This window comes from Vanellus vanellus, assembly GCF_965231255.1.
Source record: "Vanellus vanellus genome assembly, chromosome: 5".
Classification (NCBI taxonomy): Eukaryota; Metazoa; Chordata; class Aves; order Charadriiformes; family Charadriidae; genus Vanellus; species Vanellus vanellus.
Genome location: NC_138910.1, coordinates 16,961,247 through 16,981,583, shown reverse-complemented (window position 1 = coordinate 16,981,583; position 20,337 = coordinate 16,961,247). Strand labels below are relative to the sequence as shown.

The window sequence follows — 20,337 nt, the reverse complement described above, 5'->3', positions numbered from 1 at the left end:
GGGAGGACGGGGGGGGCGGTGCCGCGCTGTGCCGTGCCGCAGGGACGCGGAAGCGACCCGGCTCGCCGGAGCCCCGGGCACCGCCAGCACCGCTCTGCCGCCGCCCGCTCGCCGTTCACCGGCGCCGAGCCCCGGCGCGGCGGGCGGGGCCGCGCGTCACGTGGGGGGGGGGGGGGCGGCCGCTGGTGTGAGCTGGGGGTGGGGGGTGTAAGATGGCGGCGGCGGCGGCGGCGCGCGGGCTGCTGGCGGCGGGGCTGTTCCGCGGGCGGGTGGCCATCGTCACCGGCGGCGGCACCGGCATCGGCAAGGCCATCGCCGCCGACTTGCTGGCGCTAGGTGGGCGCGGAGAGGAGAGGAGAGGGGAGACGGGGCAGCTCCACAGGGAGCGGGGCCGGGCGTGAGGTGAAGGCGGGGAATGGAGTTTGAGGGGCCGGGTCAGGGAGTGTTGGGGGGGGGGCGGGGGTTGTGGTGCGTTTTGGGGGTAGGCAGCGCCCGGAGAGCGGGTCTGTGAGGAGTCTGTAGGTGGGACGTTGTGACGGGGGTCAGGGAGTAGCGGGGAGAGCGAGGTGAGGTGGATGCGTCCTTTGACCCCCTGGCACTTAACAGATACGCTGTTTTAAATACAGCGGTCGAAGTGAGGTTATATTAAACCCGGACCCTGTCTCTCATACTCTCTCTTAAGCTGAGTCCTCGTCTTGCTTAAGTGGAGGATTTATCTGGTTATTGAACTAAGTCTTATGGAGTAGTACGGTTTTGAACGGTTGTCCGCACAGTAAGGTTGGAGAAATGGTGCTTCTCTGGCGGTGCGCGTGACAGGAATCTCCTGAAGTTAAAGTATCCCTTCAGCGTGCGCTGTCTGGGTTTGCTTTCCCTGCTTGCTGATTACAGAGAAGTGGTAAAATCTGGAGTGAAAGGCAGACTTCTGAGTCATCACCTTGCAACACCTTTTCTGCAGGTTTCAACATAGGTGCTAGGGATCATCGGCATCGGACTGGCTTCGGATAATGTTGATTGTCGTTATTAGATTCGCTGTCTTCAGAATACCAACAACTAGCGTTATGCTTCACGGCGCCGCACTCCCCGTGGTTTGCGCTCTCGAAATGTGCACCGCGCCATTCCACTGCATAGTAAAGAGCTTTTCTTTGTTAAGACTGTGTGCTGGGAAACATCTCTGCCTCTCCTTGTCTTTGTCGCCCCAGCTTTCTGCTTGCTCTTTGCAGCTGAAGTAGGGGCTAGTTCCGCTACCTTTGTGCTACTGGGGAACTAAGCATTTTTTTAAGATGTCCTTACATGCTGCCTTAAAGAGGTGCTTTTTAAACACTATCGTACTGTTGGTTGATGATGTTACCCAGTTACTTTAAAACTGTACTTAATTTGATCTGCATTATTTTTCTCAAGCAAAATACAAATAACAAAAGTGTGTGTCTGTGACATACTAAATACAAAACAAGGCTGCAAATCTCTACAAAGCACATGTGAGAAAATAGAGAAAGAGCTATGGCTTAAATCTATCTGAGTAATCTTCCTTACCTGCAGACTTGCTGCCTACTCCTGACAAGAACATGACTGGGAACTATTTCCATGTATACCTTGTGCTTTAGGCTGTATTTTTTTGGAGGGGGGCTTGGCTGGACAGAGAATGCCTGTAGGAGCAGTGACAGATAATGCCAGTCATGATGTACTTTGTTTTTACAACTAGTCTCCTTTGAAGCCTTCTGGACAAATTTAAACATTTCATCTGGAAATTTGTCCCCTTTTCCCTTCAACCCTATCAGGAAATGGTCTGGTTGTTCTTTGTGAAGAAAAATAAGTGAAGCAGTTTCAGCTTGTACAGCAGGTACCATGTGTTCCTCAGTGAGTTAGAATCTCCCCCTCCACTAATTAGTGTATTTAGCAAGAATACAGTCTTTTGCTGGACCTTATTTTATATCAGTGTGTGTATTAATAAGCACTTAAGTTGATAAATATAACCGTGCTGCTGTAATTTAATATTTTGTGTTAATCGGTAATTGTGTGTGCCATTTTATGAACTCTGCATTAGTCAAGTGGTTGCCCAAGTGACTAGAGTTCTTAATTTAAAAAATCAGGAGACCTCAGAGATTAATACATTTACATGTGTTGTTTTAAGATGGCCGCTGATTGAAGGTGAAGTTCCCATTCCTAGGGATATGTAGTTGCAGCACTTCCTTCTGGAAGAATTCAACTCCTCTATTATTTTATTTTTAGTTTTATGTATAGTTTCACAAGACAGCCTGAGCCAAATGAACAGCTTGCTGCTCTTTACTCCCACTAGTTATTTTGAGTTGATTCTGGTGTTTGTTTGATTATGAGAGGCCAAATTCCACTCAGTAAAATAGCAACAACAACAAAAGACCACCTAGCACGATGTTAACTTTTTTTTCTCTGGTTGAGTGTTGAATTGGTTTATGTTAAAGCAGATGAGCTACAGAGCTGGTATGAGGAAGGGATGGCTTCTGCTGAGATGTAGACGTTGTGGAAGAAAGGAACTGAGAGCAAGACCTCCTTGCTTGCTTGGCAGTGGAAGCTAGTAATTTGCTTATCCATAATATAAAATTGCATGCCTACAGGATTTGCACTAGGAATTAAGTTGGGGTGGTCTGTTCTAGTTCATGTAGTAGCAATTGCTGAAGCCTTAAAGCTGTCCTGAGTCTGCTGGTGTGACAGAATAAACTAGACTGGTTGTTATATGAGTGGTTGCCATTAATTTGGCATCTGCATAGTTTTTTTCTGTAGAATGAACCCTTCTGCCTCCAAATGCTGAAAAAAACAGAAGGCTTAAACTCCTACCTAGTTTTTTTCATCTCTTTTCTGAGCTAGGATTCTACAGCTTGTGTCAGTGCCACAGGGAAGCCTCTGTTCCTGCTGTCTGTAGTCTGCAGATAGGAATTAATCTCGTGAGGCTATCATCCTTTCCTTCAGACTTTGTAGGGTTAAAAAGCAGAGCATTACATTTGCTCACTGCTGGTCAAAATTACAGCCAGACATACAGTAAGATTATTTTTGTGGTTTTAGGAGCAAGCATTTTTTTGTAATCAAGACCTGCTGAAACATCTTTAAATCGCATAATAGATAAATGAGGGAGCTGTGAGCAGAGGCAGCAAAAGTGATGTCTGAAAGGTACTTTGCTGACACTGCAACTCACAGGCTATCTTCCCTTCTGCAGTAAGGAGAGGGAACTTTGTGCACATTTTTTTGATTGCTCTTTTTCTGGCACAGTGGGATCTTGTTGCTAAGAAGCACCTGACATCAGTCATTTCTCTCTCTTGCAAGAACTTCAACACTGCGTCTTCTAGTCAGTGACTAATAAACACATATCTCCATGAAGTTATTAAAAAACTAGCATAACTGTAATTTTAACTATGTTAGCTGAAGGATGTTTCATTTTGTCTTTACAGGTTGCAATGTTGTTATTGCCTCTCGTAAATTTGACCGATTAAAAGCTGCTGCAGAAGAACTGAATAATACATTTTCTTCCATGAGTCTTGCCAAAGTGACTCCCATACAGTGCAATATCCGCAAAGAAGATGAGGTAAAGACTAGTGATCTTGTTTTGGGGCTTAACATGTCAAAAGCATATTGTGTATATATATTCTCAGATCTGCAAAAATCTTATCTGGCCCCCTCAAAAGTGGCTTAGATCAAGGGGAGAAGTGAAGTAAAGCACAGTTAAATTGATATAGGGACAAGGGGGACGTAATTTGTTAGCCACCTAAGCAAGAAAGCATTTGTAATTGCAAATATTTTTTCTGACTATGCATACGTATTTCAGATATTTCTGGGAGAAGATGGCCTTGGAACTGGCATGTTCTACAGCCAACCCAGAGCCCACTTAGCATGGTTCTGTGTCACGTTTCTGTGACAGCAGTTAACTTGTGAAGATGGAAACCTCAGAATAGTTCCTTCAAACAGAAAGTCATAGCATAGAATCTCAGCAGTTGTGACTTGACGAAAGTGCCTTGAGTTGTCAGTTTTGCTTGTAGTAAAGCAAAAAAACCCCACAGATATTATTATTTTTCGCCGTGTTGCAAATTTTGGTTACAATTTGAGGTGTACCTCATTACAAAATCTATTACCATCCCAGTTGAGTTTTTTCTTTTTTCTTCATGTTACAGAAAATGGAAGATCAAGAGCAAAAATATTTAATCCAAGTTATTTGGAAGTCTGCATTCACACCCTAATTTTTTAACCTGTGTAATTAAACATTTAAAAGTCCAGCATCAGGTTAGACTTTTAACTTATTGAAGACAGCTAGACAATATCTCAGTAACCACTCATTGCTATTTTTTCTTAACCTTTCAAAATCTCTGTTAAATTCTAGCATAACTTAAAGAAATATTAATGACTTGCAGTACTTATGTAGATTCTGGAAACATCCGAATATACAACCATAAAGCAAATAAGTAAAATTCTTCCCTCATGGAACAGCTCGTGCCATAAAATATTTATAGTGATATACTTAGACTTTCTCTCCTGAAGGATATGAAGCCTGGGGCTGTGCAGTATGTCACTTCACCTACCAGTGAATTTTAGGTTTGTATTTACTAGCATCAGCAGTGCAATATAATAGGTTATGACAGATGTCAGAGGGCAGCTTACATGATTAAAGCTACAGGAAAGAAAAGAGGTAAAGAGAGAGAAAAGGCCGCCTTTCACATCACTGTTCTTGCAAAGTACTCTGGCATGCTTAATAACCTTCTACAAGTGAATCTTATTTCTGCATCAGTTTAAAAATTATTTAGTGGGAACTGCAGTGTTGTGTGAGATTGTAGAGGGCTTGAATGGTGAAATGAAGTAATCACTAAACAAACTACTATTCCTTCTTTGTTCTCTATTAAGTGTGGCTGAATACATATTTGACAAAACAGTCTTAAATTACTTTGGAAACTTAAAGGTGCTTTTAAAGTCTCTTTTATAGTGCTGTGTAAAGTGATTAGGCATTATTCAGTGTTACTGGTAGCCATGCTGATACTTGGAGAAACTTTTATCTTTGCCATTACCCTGCAGTTCATCATAGAATTGTCTTGTTTCCAGTTTAGTTTTAAGCTCTATGCATTTACAGACGCACCAGAACTTTTCAGATGATATTGGAGAAGCCTCCACCAGGTGTCTCCTGCCACTGGAAGTTCTCTTAAACCATTGTCATTTCATGTCCGTATCTATTGAAGAGAGGGTTCAGAGGAATATGGTAGATGAAACTCCACTCTTGAAATTTTCAGTCATTGACTCAGTCTTACAGTTTGACTGACTTCAGTTCTCCAGCTGCTCCTCTTTCTGTTGAAGTCCTATTTAGAAAAAAATCGCTGTGAAAATTTCGTAAGCCTTTTGTAGAAGCTCTGTTGCATGTTAACATAAGAACTTAAGTGTACCCGCTAAACAATTATTTACCTATTCCAGATGCCCATTTCCAAGATCAGATATTTTTACTGGTTAGAGACATCCTGTGATTTTTGTTCTTTAGCTCTTGTTTTTCTGGCTCCGTCCTCCTCTTGTTAGTTCTTTAATGCTGAAATTCTCAAAGATTGCTAAATCCTTGCTACTTGTTACTTGATTTCTAAAATTACTATTGGACCAGGAACGTGTGGAGCACGTTTTCAGTTATAAATTTGTAGCGAGGATAGCACTGTTGTTCAAAGAGCATCACACATCCACTTTCAAAACCTATTCCATTCTTAACCCAGAATTTAGTGCCTAGGACTTGGCAGTCTTAAGAACAGGGATCAGTAAAAGATGTAGTGAAGGACTTCTCTAGCCTATGACGTAAATCTTGAATAGAGGGAACACAGCAATCTAACTCACTTCAGCATTTTCACAAATACAGAAGTAGCTTCTGTTTACAGTGGAAGATGGTGTGAGAGGGCATTTAAACTTTTGGCTTCCCTCCCGAAAGAAACAAAACTTGTATAACTGTGTTGGCTTTGTATGCTACTCATTAATAGCTTTACAACTCATTGTCTGGTTTCAGCTTCGTATGAGTGAAGAGTATTTACCTCAGAAATTCACGGAAGCACATTGTTGAGTAGAGAGGACAGCCTCTACAAGTATTCCTTGTGAGTTATTACATCCTCTTTCTCAGTTCTTATACCAGGTACCAAAGAATGTGTGAAGGAGAAAGACCTTATAAATGTTTCAACAAGGGAAAAAACTTAAGAGTTTAAGCCTCCTTAGATGTCAGAACTAATCCATCACAAGCTACAAAGCCCAGGAAACTTCCTCAAGAACTACATAATTCATTTAGTGTGTCCTTCTCTTTGTTATCTCAGCGAAACCTTTCTAAGAGTAAATCTTTCTCTTAAAGGAAGCCACTGTGATCACCTGTAGGAACAACCCATCTGTTCTTGCTGTAGCAGACCTTTTTTTATTTCCGTCTCTCCATCAGTTGTTCTTCATTTCTCTAAAGGACCCTATGAATTTTGTCCTGGTTTTAATTTTATAATCAGGCAAACTGGAGGGAGGGACTTTGAATAGAGGAGATCTAAGAAAGATGAAAGTGCTTTCAAAATTGCCAGATGATTATTTTTTGTTGCCTCCTATTGCAAATCTTAAAGTAACTGACCTGCTTTGAACATGACATAGCTCATTCTTCTTGTGTGCCCTAGTTTGGATCTGTGAAATTCAAGCATTGGAAGATTCATCCGTCATCATATAGTGCAATATGTCTGTTACAGCTCTTTCTGGCTTAGGAAGAGTCAAAGAAGGTGCAGTGAATTAATTGCTGCAGAAGCTTGATGGCAGATATCATGGGAATAGTTTAATGAATTCACATTTTTAAGTCTCTTAATATTCATCCTCAGAGGTCCTCTTGCTTTCTAGCAAAGCTTACTTTTCGTTTAATGTGCAAGATTAATGTACAAAGATTTTCAACCACTGCATAACCTGTCAGGCTTATTTCTGTCACGAGTTTGCTGTTGCTGCTTTTGGCTAGTTTTCCATTGAGTGTTTTGTAAAGGGTAGCAAACCTATTTTGTTTTTAAAGGTGGAAGAGTAGAGGGTTCTGGGATGCTGGCAAGAGCACCTGAGATTTCTATGTTCTGTCTTCATGGCGCCGTACCCTGAAGCAGTGATTGTGCACCTGTGCCTTATCCTGTGGTCTGGAGCGTATGTCGTGATCAACATTGCTTCTTAGTGACTGTGAAGCTGAAGTGATTTTAATTATTTGGATATTTTCTAGCACTGCCCACATAATGTGTTGAATATAACAAAAGTAAGTCAGTTTGCTCTTGCTGAGATGCAGGCCTGACAGCTCTGTGTGTGTGTGTCTTTTTACACCAAGCTCTTTTTTCAAAATCCAAGGATCTAATTAATTTCAGTGCCTCAATGTAATGGTGGGCAGAGTGGAGGAGAGAGACCCCATCATTTTTCCATTATGAAAAGAGCTTTCTTTTATCTTTGTAGGTGTTGGGAAGGGGAAGTGTGTGTTTGTGTGTCTTAAATGTTGAGCTACAGCAAATGTATTGATGGGGGAAAGACAGACATGAGGAACTTTTTAGCCCTGTAAAGCCTTTGTGCTATATGCTCTGGACAAACATTTCTTTAACTGGTAACTAGATAAGTAGAAGACATATCTATGTAAGTGGAAGATAAACCCTTGTACTTCTGGTAGGCCACTGCTCTTCCTGAAACCAGCAATTCAGAATTCTGTGCACTGTGTCCCCTCGAGATCATACGAGATCCAGAGGGTAAAAGCTATCACTTGGGTGTCTGACAAACAAGAATCCTTGAGACAGACTCAATAGAGTACTATTTAGCACTTTGTGTCTGAGTTCACCAGTAGCTTTTCCAATAAACTTTATCGCTTAGCATAGTCTCAATTGGTTTATAAACACTTAACGCCTGTCTGTGTGAAGCCTGTAGTGGAAGAGTGTGGTTTGGTGGAGAGCTGTGGATAAGAGATTCCTGTTGTTGTACTTTAAAAATGCCTGTTAACACTGGGCAAGAATGCCTACTAGTTCTAGCCCTCAAATAGCAATCTCTAACACTCTGTAGTGGGTAGTTTGTCTGTGGAGTTTTACTCAAGTTCAAGGTGACCCGTGAATGCATGTGGACATTTGTCCCTTTTCTGTGTCAGTGAGTACTGTCATCTCAGTTATCTATGAAAGTGTGCTACTGCATAATACTTCTGAGCTGCAGTCACACAAAAAAGGTCCTTATTGAAGAGCTCCAGTCTTCTGATTATGCCTGAAGTGCCTGATTTTGTTATTTTCAGTCTTTTTCAGAAGAACATCCTAAACTGTTAACTATAGCTTCTGCAGTTATGTTTTGCTTCCAGAGAGAGTCTTTAGTAGCTTTTTTTATTGTTGTGGTTTGGGCTGGACTGGCCACTAAAAATGAATGACAGATGCTCTCCCCCACCTCTCTCTCCAAGGAGAAGAGGGAGAGAGAGAGAGACCTATGAGTGTAGAAGAAATTAAACTACTTTAATGAAATATTAATAAAATAATAAAAAGGAAATAATGAAAATATATACAAAACCAGTATCGAGCCCCCAGGATGACAGTCATGTCACCAGCAGGCACTGGGAAAGTCCCAGACTGACTGGACTTAGTGATGGATGGGAACTGGATTCTGGATCTGGATTCAGGAATGCAGGGGTCGGGATCAAAGGCAGATGAACAGAGTCTTCCTTGGATGCCGACCATTAAAGAAAAGAGCTCACCCTTTGATCCCTCAGCTTTTATAATGAGTGTGATGCAGATGGGATGGAGTGCCCTGTTGGTCAGTTTTGAGTCACCTGTCCTGTCTGTTCCTGCCCACAGGTGCAACCCCTTTATCCTCTTTCACTTCTGGCCATCCAATGGGGCACACAACAAAGTTATCTGACTTGTTATTGTTATAGCAATAAGTATAAGCAGGAGTCTCTCTGCATAGCATTCCTTGGTATAAATTACAAACATAAGATCACTCTGAGAACGAACAGGGTCTCCACAATACATTGTTAATTTCAGACAGAGAGTTCAGTTAGTTAGAAGAGGCTTAGCCGCAAAATAAAATTACTGAATGGAAAATTGGTTCTGTTTTACTTCAAACCAGAACATTTATGAAGTTCTTTCGCTGTGGGTTCTGAATATTTAGGAACAGACAGGACTCTTCTTTAGTTCTCACTGTGATTTAAATGTGTTCTACCAGATCCTCTTTCTTACTGTGCTGGTGGCTGCTGTTACTGTGTTTACTGTAATTGGGAGAAGCACTGCAATGACGCTTTCTCTGAAATACAGAAAACATTGTGAAGATTGCGACAGTTGGAGCTGTGTGAGCCGTCATTGGAGAGTTTGCCAGCCTTTGCTGGCTTTCAGAAAGCACTGATACGCGTTTTAGGTGGGGGTTTTTATTGCCCTAAGAATATGATGCGACAAGGAAGAACAACAGAGTTTCTTAAGATACAACATGTGAACCATTTTGAATTGATACGTCGTAGCAGGTTTTGTCCCCCTGTTGAAAAGTTGCTTGTAATATTTCTTTTCAGTGTATTTTTTATCTATTAATTTGTGTTGGGTTTTTTTTGTTAAGATTCTTAACATTTTCCCTTTTCTCTCTCTCTTTCTCTCTTTTTTCCCCAGCCTGAATAGCCTTAGTCTGTTCAAGTAGTCCTTGTACTGAAACCATTTATCTTCCATAAATAAACCCATATTTCAGTGACTTATGGAAACCGATATTCAAAGCAAGATTCTCAGGCTGACAGGGAGAAGAGTTTGATATTGCTGAGCAAAGTATAACTTTTGCTGCTGTCCTGGTTCCGGCAAGGATGGGGTTAATTTCCCCAAGGAGCCGGCAGGGGAGGCACGTATTCCATCCCGCGTGACCCATGCCCAGCTATAAGAGGCGCTAGCCGGGGAGAGGGAGGCAGTCGCCACTCGGGGGCGGGCTGCGGTGGTGCGGGTCCGGCCGGTGCGCTGCGCGGCGGTACTGTAATCGCGTTCTTGTATTCCTTTCTCGGTGTTATTGTTTTTCTTTCTTCTTCCCTTTGTCTGTTTTGTTAAATTACACTATTTCAACCCACGAGTTTTGCCCTTTTCTGCCGATTTTTCCCACGGCTGTGGGAGTCGAGCGAGCAGCTGCGTGGTACTTTGTTGCTGGCTGAGGCCAAACCATGACAGCTGCCTAGCGAGACATAACTTTTCTCTGGTTGTGAGCAAACATAGAAGTCTTTGTGGCAAGGTGGTTCTCGCAAGTTATGGGTTTGGGACTGCTGTCAGAGATGTTTTGGGCTTTTGGTGTTTTTTTCCCTTGGATCCCACAAGCTGCAGTGAGGAATAAGATGCCATTCAGAACTTAAAGATGGTGATTTAGGAAACCTAAAAAACCATCCTGAACTGTTAGCAGCAAAAGCTGTAAGGCAGCTATTTATGAGAGTGGGTTGGTGACACTCTTGGTGAGATACAGATCATGCATTGCTTATTCTTTTGTTTCTGATGTTTTCTACTGTTAACTCAGTACAGAGGAAGGCTGATTGATGTCCTTCCCTTAGTTAAATCTGTTTCAGCAGCAGCATCACTCCTGCTGTTTGTTTTTGGGGGTTTTTTTGGTCTGTGTTTTCTTTGACCACAGATGCTAGATTAATTTTTTTTATATGATTGAGTAGGAGTAACTGATGCATAGTATCTGGTTATGATAGGTAATGTAAGCAGGAAACAGTCATGTTGTCCCATTTCCCCTGTTACTTGAGATAAAGGTTAATTATTGAGCAGTTGCTATAGAGTTCTTATTGCTATCTTGTAATAGGAAAAATACATCAGCTTTGGTATCTGTAAAATCTTTGAGTGCTTTGAAATACATTCCCCTCCAGAAGTTCTTTTGTGTTTAGTGTGTGTGGCAAAACTGCTGTACTTCCAAAACAGAAGACAATATGAAAGGTTTAGGTTACAGCCTGTAGCTCACATTAGGTCAGTGTTAGAGCTAGGTTTAGGTTCTCAAAATCTCTTTCTTTCCATGTGAATGTAAGCAACTCCTTTTCTGCACAGACAGCTCTTTGAGTGAATAAAATGTCTATTGGTATTTGCTGTTAATACAATACCAGAGTACCCAAAGGTAAATAGTGCCAGACAGTGTTCTTAATCGTAAGTATTCATCCTGCTTGTAGAAAGAAAGAATCTTCTTAGTCAAATATTCACCTTTCTTTTGCTAAAGAAGACAACATGTGGTATTTCCAGCGCTTTTTAGAGTTCATGTTTTGTGGGGTAACAAAATAACCTTCTTGGTCCGCGTAAGAAAATTGTCTATTGTGAACTCATTATGTCAGAGCTTTAGTGAATGTACAAAACTTCTAGATAAGAATGTTAAAACTTCACAAGATGACTTATGTTTTCTATTTAAAATGGTCAGGTATATAGGTCATGAAAAACACAGTAGCTACCTTATATGTAACTCTTCCAGCATCTGATGTGAACATCCCAACCCTTATGAAAAACGTCAGGAGATTCTTAGTAGGTCTTGCAGGCTTTTGTGTGTGTTTGTTTTCACAAATGTTCAATGGCATAGATCCACTTCTTCTTTCAGTGCTGCTATTTTAGTAGCACCTGCATTATACCAGGAAGATTTCTGAAGTAAACATGGACTCAGCCCAATCCTTTTTGTGTGACTAAACCTGTCAGACCAATGTTCCAGCCTCTCTGAAGGCTGGTACCTCCTCTTTGTGTGTGAAAAGAATATGAGAGAGAAAACACGGAGAATTAAATTGGGTATATAGCTTAGTCAGCATACTAACAAATACTGTTTCAGGTTGAAGCTTTGGTGAAGTCTACTCTGAATCTGCATGGGAAGATTGACTTCCTGGTGAATAATGGAGGGGGCCAATTTGCAAGTCCTTCTGAAGCCATCCGTGCAAAAGGCTGGAATGCCGTGATAGACACAAATCTGACGGGGACCTTCTACTGCTGCAAAGCAGGTAAGGACTGAACATTCAGCTTTTTTTTTTTTATTTATTTGTTTGTTTTGTTTTTCACAGCAATACCAGAAGACAAGAAATGTAAAGTTTCCCTGCCTTATTTTTTCACACACTTAGTCTGACAGAGGACATCATGAATCTCATCCAAAGCTTTACCTTAAACTGTACATTACATTTGTTCATATATACAAACATACATTTAGGCAAGTATGACCTTCTGGTTAAGGCCAAGTTTGGGGAGTTGCTTGGCTTGGATACTCACTTGAAAGACAATAGGAAAATCACTTAACTTCTGTGGCCTGTACTCAGGGTGTGTAACACAGAAAAAGATTTCTATCCCATCAGGGATGTAAATTTAAAGTTAAATTTAAGTATGATGCATGATAATCGAATAGCATCGGGAATGTGGAAATGAAAGTAATTTACGTGGAAGCATGAAACTTGATGTCCACCAAAAGGCTTCTTGACAAACATTGAGCCTTACCTGGACCACACCTGTTATCTCACCAATCCAGTGGTGATAATATGGTACAAAGAGCAGATTGTTTTTCTAAATCTGCACAGGAAATGTGTAGTGTAATTGGAATTAAGACCACAAATTTGGCTTCCAATTGGCAAGTTCACTTGTATGCATTTCTTCTGATATTTATAGGTTATCTTCCTCCTTCATACAGTGTACAATGCCTGGATGCAGGAACATGGAGGAGTCATTGTCAACATTACTGCTGCCGTGAGAAATGGGTTTCCTGGAATGTCGTAATATATATTTTATTTTTACATTTTCCTATATTTTTCCCCTAGAAGTACTAATTGCTCCCAAATACTTCACTTTAGAAAAAGGTGTGTACTGGACAGCAGCCGAGTATAGAAATACAGCAGTTAGCTCAAGAGAAAGCAATAGTATCAGTTGGCTGTTTGTGTGGGGATCTCTTATTTAGTAGAGTCTACAGGAGTAAACGACATTTCTGTTCTCTGTCAACTTCTTTGTAAGAAACTATGAATCAATACTTGCCAGTGAAGCTTTAACTGGAAGTGGTATGCTAGTGGGACTAGTTGCACTGAAATGTAACCTTTATTTGTTCTCCCTCCAAATTTTGGGAGGGTTTGCAACAACTTGGCACCTGTTTTCCTCTTCTACTGTCAGTTTACAAGTCTTGATGGTGTAACGAGTTATGGGAGTTGGGCTGGGAGTAGGATAGTAGGCAGAACATTCTAGTGTGTTACCAGGTGTTGGCTTTTTCCTTTTTGCTCTTGCTTTATAGCCATCTTTCTTGGAGGAGGTCTCTGATGCAGAGAATCAGTTCTATTTTCTCTGCTCCTTTCTTGACTGGGAGAAGGCTCATGGGTACAAACGTATTACCACATTTGTAGTTCTTATATACTGACACAAATGATCACAGCTGTCTGCATGAAAATGCAGCATCATCTCCGTATCCATACGTGTACTATATTTGTTCAAATTTCTTTACCCTCAAAATGGAGGTACTCAGGAGTCTTCTGATTTGAAGCTTCTCCACCAAAAAGCTTCCAATGTGTTGAAAGAGAAATAATGCTCAGAAAAAATGAATTGTTTCAGTTATTTTGTTTTCAAAGGAGATTTTGAAATTGTCAAAATGCTGCATTTTGACAGTTTCTTAATTGAAAAAAAAATCTGAATTTCTTCTTTAAAACTACCTTTTCTTTTTTTAACTTTGAAATTGCATTTCTATTGAAGAAAATACAAAAATATAATTTGAGCAAATGTTACATGACCTCTCTTTGTCCTGATTCAGGGTTGACAATTTTCAAAATTTAAAATTTTTAAGGAACAGCAGAATATTTTCTTACTAGCTTGTTCTTGGCAGTACAAAATAAATTTAGAGATCCACAGGGTGGTGCTGAAGCTACATTATTTGAGTTTCTCCCTTCTGGTTAAGTCTGGGTTGAGTTGTCACAGCAAATAGATTGAAGCTATATTTAAGAGTTGCACCAAGAGATGAAAAAACAAATTCTGAATAACAGTGGAAAAAAGTTTCCCAAATAACTGTTGTGTGTGGATGTAGGTGGACAGACAAAACTACTTTCAAATTAAATTCCTGTTGAATTGATACTTGTTTTAGAAATGTACTATTGAAAAAGACTTGGCTTTACAAGTCCAGCCACTGCTCATACCAAAAATAATCTGATAAAATTTTTCATAAGTATTAATTTTGAACATAAAACTAGTCAAGTTTGTTTGCTTATAGTGTGCCTGGAGGTTATTTATTTCTGGCCTAAACAGATAAATAAGTTGGGGTTTCTTATGTTTTTCTGAAGTTTTTCTTATTCCTTTCCTGGTATTTGAGAAGCTATTCTATCTATCTCCTCTAAGTCTGTTTTGCTAGGCTAAAGGAACTAAACTCTAATGGCTTTCTCTGAGTCCCGCTGTCCGCTATTCATCACTGCAGTAATTTTGTCTGCCTTTGTTCAAGCTTGTAATCATTTCAGAGTTGTTTCCTAGAGCATCAAGGTAAATGAGTTCACTCTGCCTACGGTGGTCTCTTATCTCCATCCACCATAGTAATTTTCAAATAGTGGCTTATTTGAATTGCATTTGTCAGAAGAGATCTAAACTATTTTTAGAGCACTGTCCTTCCAAGTGTTGCTTTAGCTGTGCAGCCTACCTTTCATAGTTGTACAGAGTTTGAACTTTGCCTCCAGTGTTGTTTTGTTTTCATTTTATAAGCGTGCTTCTGCAGTAGAATGTAGCTGACCTCATGTCATGTTGGGGAAGAGATGATAAGTATTTCCAGAAATGACAGGAAATCATAGCATAGCTTCTTTAAACTGCAAAGCTATGGTCAAACTTACAAACTAGAAAATTTCTCTCTCTCTGTCTCAGATGGTTGGTCCAGCCATAGAAAGCTACAGTGACTAACTTAGTGAGGCTGTGGTAGAATTAACATTGGGCACTGTTAGCTGAGGGAAGAGATGTTTCTTTTGCCTTCTTTTCTCAATAGGCATACAGGAGCTGCAAGAGCTGCAGTGAATAACCTAACCAAGACTTTAGCTTTAGAATGGGCCCACAGCGGAGTAAGAATCAACAGTGTTGCTCCTGTAAGTAATTGCAAATAATCTGATAAAATTGAGCCATCATACATGTTCATGGTTAAAACTTTCAGACCAAAGGGGATTTTAAAATCTATAACCTGTAGCTGTTTGTAGATTATTTATGTATTTATTTATAATTCTCTCATCTGCATTCTTCAGGTCATTTGAGAGAGTTTGTGCTGTTTGGATGACGAGCCAGAGATGTGGGATAAAATTGCTTCTGCTTTCTGCTTTGACTTGGCACTCTTGTGTTGTTTTTTTTTTTTTTTCTAGCTAAATGAAATGATACCTGGGAGGAGTTGGTGACCTGTCTTACAAACCCTTGACATAAAATTAACAAATGCTTTGTGTTTCAGTAATGATTACATTATTTCTGAGTTCACAAAACATTTTCTATTTGAGGTTCAGGTATGCAGATGGTTTCCACCTGTGTTTACAAAGTTGTTTTGAAAATCTCTGTGTGTCACATAGTATCTTTTACTTTGTCTTTTACTCAGATTAGTTTTAGGCATAAAAAGACTATTTGGAGTGGACTTTCTCTCAAAGAAATTATATGTAAAAGTGTGTGTTCTCATTTTTTTCTTACCAAATATACGCAGACAGGAAACCACTATACAGGCCAGCTAAAATATGCTTGTCACATTTCTGAGGAAGTAGGTAGTGTGTAGCAGTTGTTTCAAGTAACTGGATGGAAAGAGCAGCTATATTTTCTGGAGGCATGGCACTGCAGATATAGAGGTTATTTAGAAGCCCTAGCTTTGACATTTGAGATTGTGTGATCTGTATTGATTTGTGTAATCTTCACTCTTAACTACACCTTATTTTGCACGTTTACTCCCTTGAAAACAAAAGAGGAAAGGAAAGCTTTGTCCAGCTACTTCTACATTTGGAATTTGTCTTATCTCACAATATAGTTAAGTGTCAGATTTGTTTAACTGGTGCCTAGGAAGATCTTTCTACTGTCTTTGTAGTATGTCTCTGTCCTGTTATGCCTCTTGTCCTAAAACATCTGCCTCGCATTCTTTGGCATAGCACAGAATGCTTAATGGCAGATGCGTGATGATCATTCAGGTAGTGGCTCTTACGTAGCCTCTGTGAGGCCCAACTCATCTGGAGACTTTTCAAATATTAAGATCTACTGGCTTGCTTTTCCTGTTTTTGTTTTTTTTTTCTGATTTATCAAGCCTTGGAGAAGTAAGTAATTGAGACAGCATTATTATCTGAATACATTTTCAGGCATGCTAATTATCTAATGAATCATACTAACTATACTTTGTAGCATATGTCAAAAGAAGTTTTTAACAAGCAAACACTTCAGCAGTTTGGGTCTTTTAGAAGTATTTGCTAGCTTTGTTACTATGCTGGTAACAAAAATCCATGTTGTAGTTAAAGTAATACTTTATATCCCTCTGTCACCTCTACGGGTGTAGAGTGAGGTCTGTGATAACCATACAGAACTGCTGCTGCTTTATAGCAGCAGTATATAACATAATATACCCATTATATAACATAATGGGTACATAGAAAGGAAAACACATTCAAAAAAAAAAAAGTAAAATAGTTTCACATATGAGTAACTGCCCTAGCTCCCAAAATATAGTAACATTTCACAGATATCTTAGAAGAGAAACCTTAGCATGTACTCCATGGATGAATTCAAATTTTGTTATCTTAAACTTGAATCCTAAAGGTTCCATTGTAATGATTGTATGTAACCCTGTGTTCCCATTGCTGTAGCCTTCATCTTCCCTCTTAAGTCTAAACTGGACTATATAATCATCAGAGCAAAGACGGTCACCTTTTTCTACTTCTATAGCAGCTAAGTAGGGAGAGTCTAAATTCTGACTATGAAATCTGTCTGCTTCCATAATTCACAATAAAACCAATCTAGTGTTCTTAGAGATTACAAGAAACTGTTGAGAACTTGTTCTTGGGACTTTGTAGTTTTCTGCTGTAAGCTAATATGAAATGCTTGTAATTTCAAAACAGTCTTTGAGTTTCTTCTTTATACTCTCCACTTTATAGTTATTGAAGTGACAGTGGAGAATTGGAATAATCTGAATTCTTGCATGTGAATAGAGATGTGGCTAGCAGCCAAATTACCTTGTTGTATAAATTATGCTATTCCATTAAATTTAAAAACTTGCATTCAAGTGCTGTTTAGATAGTTTAATGCCACAGAAAATCCCAGTAATGACAGCTTCACAATTTTACAATGATAACAGTTTAAACATATGCAAGAGAACTTAATTTTCACTATGCTGTTTTAAAACAGGGACTAGTATTTTCAGAAACTGCTGTTGCAAACTATGGAGAACAAGGTATAATGATGTGGTTAAAGAGCATACCAAAGGTTCCTGCCAAGAGGTCAGCAGTTCCTGAGGAGGTAATGTATTTCAGAACATTTGTGATATTTCTACTTCTGTGTCTCTATTCTGAAGCCACTTTATTATTTGGAGAACAGTAAAGACTTAATTTTGCACTGTGATGGAATATGAAAAAAGAAAAAAGCTTGTAGCAATGTGTAGTAGTGCCAAGTGGGAGACTTAACTAGTAATCGCCGTTAGACTGAAAATTTAGTTTAGATGCCTCTTACAGCTGAAATGTTTTGTAGTAGATATTAGTTCTGAAAAGGTTGACTTCTAGCAGGGAGGACTGAAAGAACGAATGTGAATGTGAAAAAAGTGTATCTTAAAAGTACTTAGTTCTCTTCCACTAAGAATGTGCATCTTTGATAAACTCATCAACTTTTCTGTTTAATTTTCAGCATCGATGCTGTTCCCTGAGATCTTACTTTTTTTCATCTGTTATGTAGTTGATGTTTGTGGCTGAAAGGATGGCTTTAAGACCGTTACAGTTTTCATTACTGAGTGTGGAAAATGTTGCAATGTCTTCCCCGTAAAAGTTTTTATTAGCTTCTTTGATATGAACAATTCCCAGCAGTTTAAGAAAGATTAAAATTGTCATTCTGTTGTTAGATCTCTCCTGCGGTGTGTTTCCTACTGTCTCCAGCTGCTTCTTTCATAACTGGGATAACCATGGTCGTGGATGGTGGCCAAAGTTTATATAGCCATACCCTAGAAATACCTGGTAAGAAATGGGCTACAGAATAATGCCCTTCCATGCTTGAAGTTGGGCAATGGGAGGACATAAAAGTAAAATGCCTAGTTTCTCAGTCAGCTAAGTACGTTGTTTGTTTTATTTGTTTTCCTTAGATCACGACAGATGGCCCTCACCACCAGAAGGAAAAAATTCTGAAATGCTTAAAGCCCTTCTTTCTGGCAAGTTCAAGCCAAAGCTGTAAAAGAATGAGATTTCACCTTATTCCCAGTTGCACGCTCACTGATAATTTCACTTTGTGATTTGGGCTTACTATTTTAAGTAATGTAAATTTTTTTGCTCATATGTAAGTACCTTCAGTGCCTTGATTTTTCGTTGGTTTATACTTAAAACTTGAAAGGCTGTACATAGTAAATTTCTTCTCTGAAAACACTCATTGCCCTGAAAACATTAAGTCTTTTGGGAAGGGAATGTATAAAAGACAAATTCTCCATTTGCACAGGCATTAAGTAATGAAGAATTTCAGAAGTGAATAAAAAAATACTTACTTTGAAGTGAAAGGGCCAGAAGTTAATAAAAAAATACTTACTTTGAAGTGAAAGGGCCAGAGAGGGAATGTTGCAGAATCCTTCTATTTTTGATGAATTTAGAGAGAAGGTAATTTAAATCTCTGTTGTTAGTTGCATCAGTAACCCTTGAGGTAGCTGTTAGCTCTACACTGTTTCTGTTCAGCCACACACTGTGTATTCAGCAATGATTTTAAAGACTTGAGTAGCTATTTCTCTGAAAAGAATTAAAAATAAGGCAGAATATTGTTATTAGTGTTTCAAACTAATATGGCGTATCATGTTGGGAATGTTTTGAATTTTTTGCAGATGGCTGCAGCTTGTATTTGCTAATAGAATAATCAGACAATAAATTTAAGCTTTAACATACAGCGATGGAAAACAATATAGATTCAACAAATTAATACGCAAAATCTCGAAGCAGAAGCTGTGGTGTATATTGCAGTGCTTTCTGCAGTATGCTGTACTGTTAAAGGAGAAACTTGGAATCCTTCATTTAGCAGTTAAAACACTTTCTGTCCATACTGTGTCTTACAATGTGAACAAAATTTTGTTCATCAATAGGTGTGATTTTGTGATCAATGCAGAGATTCCATTTAAAAACCAGAAATCTTGCACTATATCGCTTAGAGAGGCTGTATTTGTCGTTACTCACTTTATTCACTTTAAGGCAAATGTTTCCATGTCTGATAACTTTAATCAAAATGTAAAAAATAAGCGATGACTGTGTTTGCTTTAATAACTGAAATTTGTGGAATCAAGTTGCTGCTATAGAAAGCAACCTCATTAATACTTCATTTTGGATTGAAAGTAAGAGTCTCTTCCACTTGTTTGTTCCCTGCAAAGATGTTTGAACTTTGTGTCTTTCATTAAAAAATGGGAACTTACATAGGAACTTGTAGACTGCTTTTTCATGAAAATCCGAATGCCACTTTTGCGAGGGAGGAGGGGTTTGAGTCAAAATGCTTTCTTCTGATATATCCTCTTTCTTTAGTAACTGGGTGGTCATTTATGTGGTTGTGAGAAACTTGTACAGAGATAAAAGCAGCTTTTTCAGAACTCTTGTGCAAGGTGTATTTTGATTATTGCAACTATTAGTTCAGGGTACACAGCAAGAAAATTCCTGGAAGAAAATGCACCTGTTAGTTATCTAACTATAGAAGCCTAGCCCATTGCATTTAAGTGAAATCATTTAGTTTGTTAAAAGATTGTTTCTACATACTTAACATCTTTCTGTAAAAGAAGGTTAAACATGAACGGACTTGAGACTTGTGGCATTTACTTTCTTTCTCTTCATGTTTGACCGTGAGCTTCTATATGTGTGGACTGTAGATTTGATGTGAAATGGAAGTGATTTGATAAACCTAAATTACTTTTATTATATTCCAGAATTGTTCTCTGCAGGATTTGAGCATAAACTTGGAAATAACTATTTTATACTGTTCCAAATTGCCTCTTTAACTTTGCTGGAGTCTGAATATTCATAATGAGGGGAAGTTTATACATAATGATGGTGAAATGCATCACTCATCTCAGTGAAATGGAACATTAGAAAGGTGAGCGTTCTCCCGTGTGGGAGACCTGTTCGGTCTGCAATTAATAAACTCCTCCACAAGTAAGAACTGTAACAAACCTTTCCATCTGCACTGAATACAAGCAACTTTTATTTGACCTTGCCTTCTTCAAATTCCAGCAAAGCAATGGATGTATTAAGAAGATCTAAGCTAGCTCTTTAGAAATAAG

At 39.2% G+C, this 20,337-nt stretch overlaps 1 protein-coding gene across 1 annotated transcript; it reads left to right on the top strand.

Moving 5' to 3' along the window:
• Positions 1–212: 212 nt before the first annotated feature.
• Positions 213–20,031, top strand: PECR (peroxisomal trans-2-enoyl-CoA reductase; the record flags this gene model as incomplete). Its single annotated transcript, XM_082483446.1, has 8 exons — positions 213–336; positions 3,417–3,550; positions 11,734–11,899; positions 12,574–12,655; positions 14,878–14,974; positions 17,244–17,354; positions 17,947–18,058; positions 18,184–20,031. The coding sequence occupies 8 exons, from the start codon at positions 213–215 to the stop codon at positions 18,270–18,272; spliced, it is 915 nt and encodes a 304-aa protein (XP_082339572.1). The 3' UTR covers positions 18,273–20,031.
• Between the last annotated feature and the right edge of the window lie 306 nt (positions 20,032–20,337).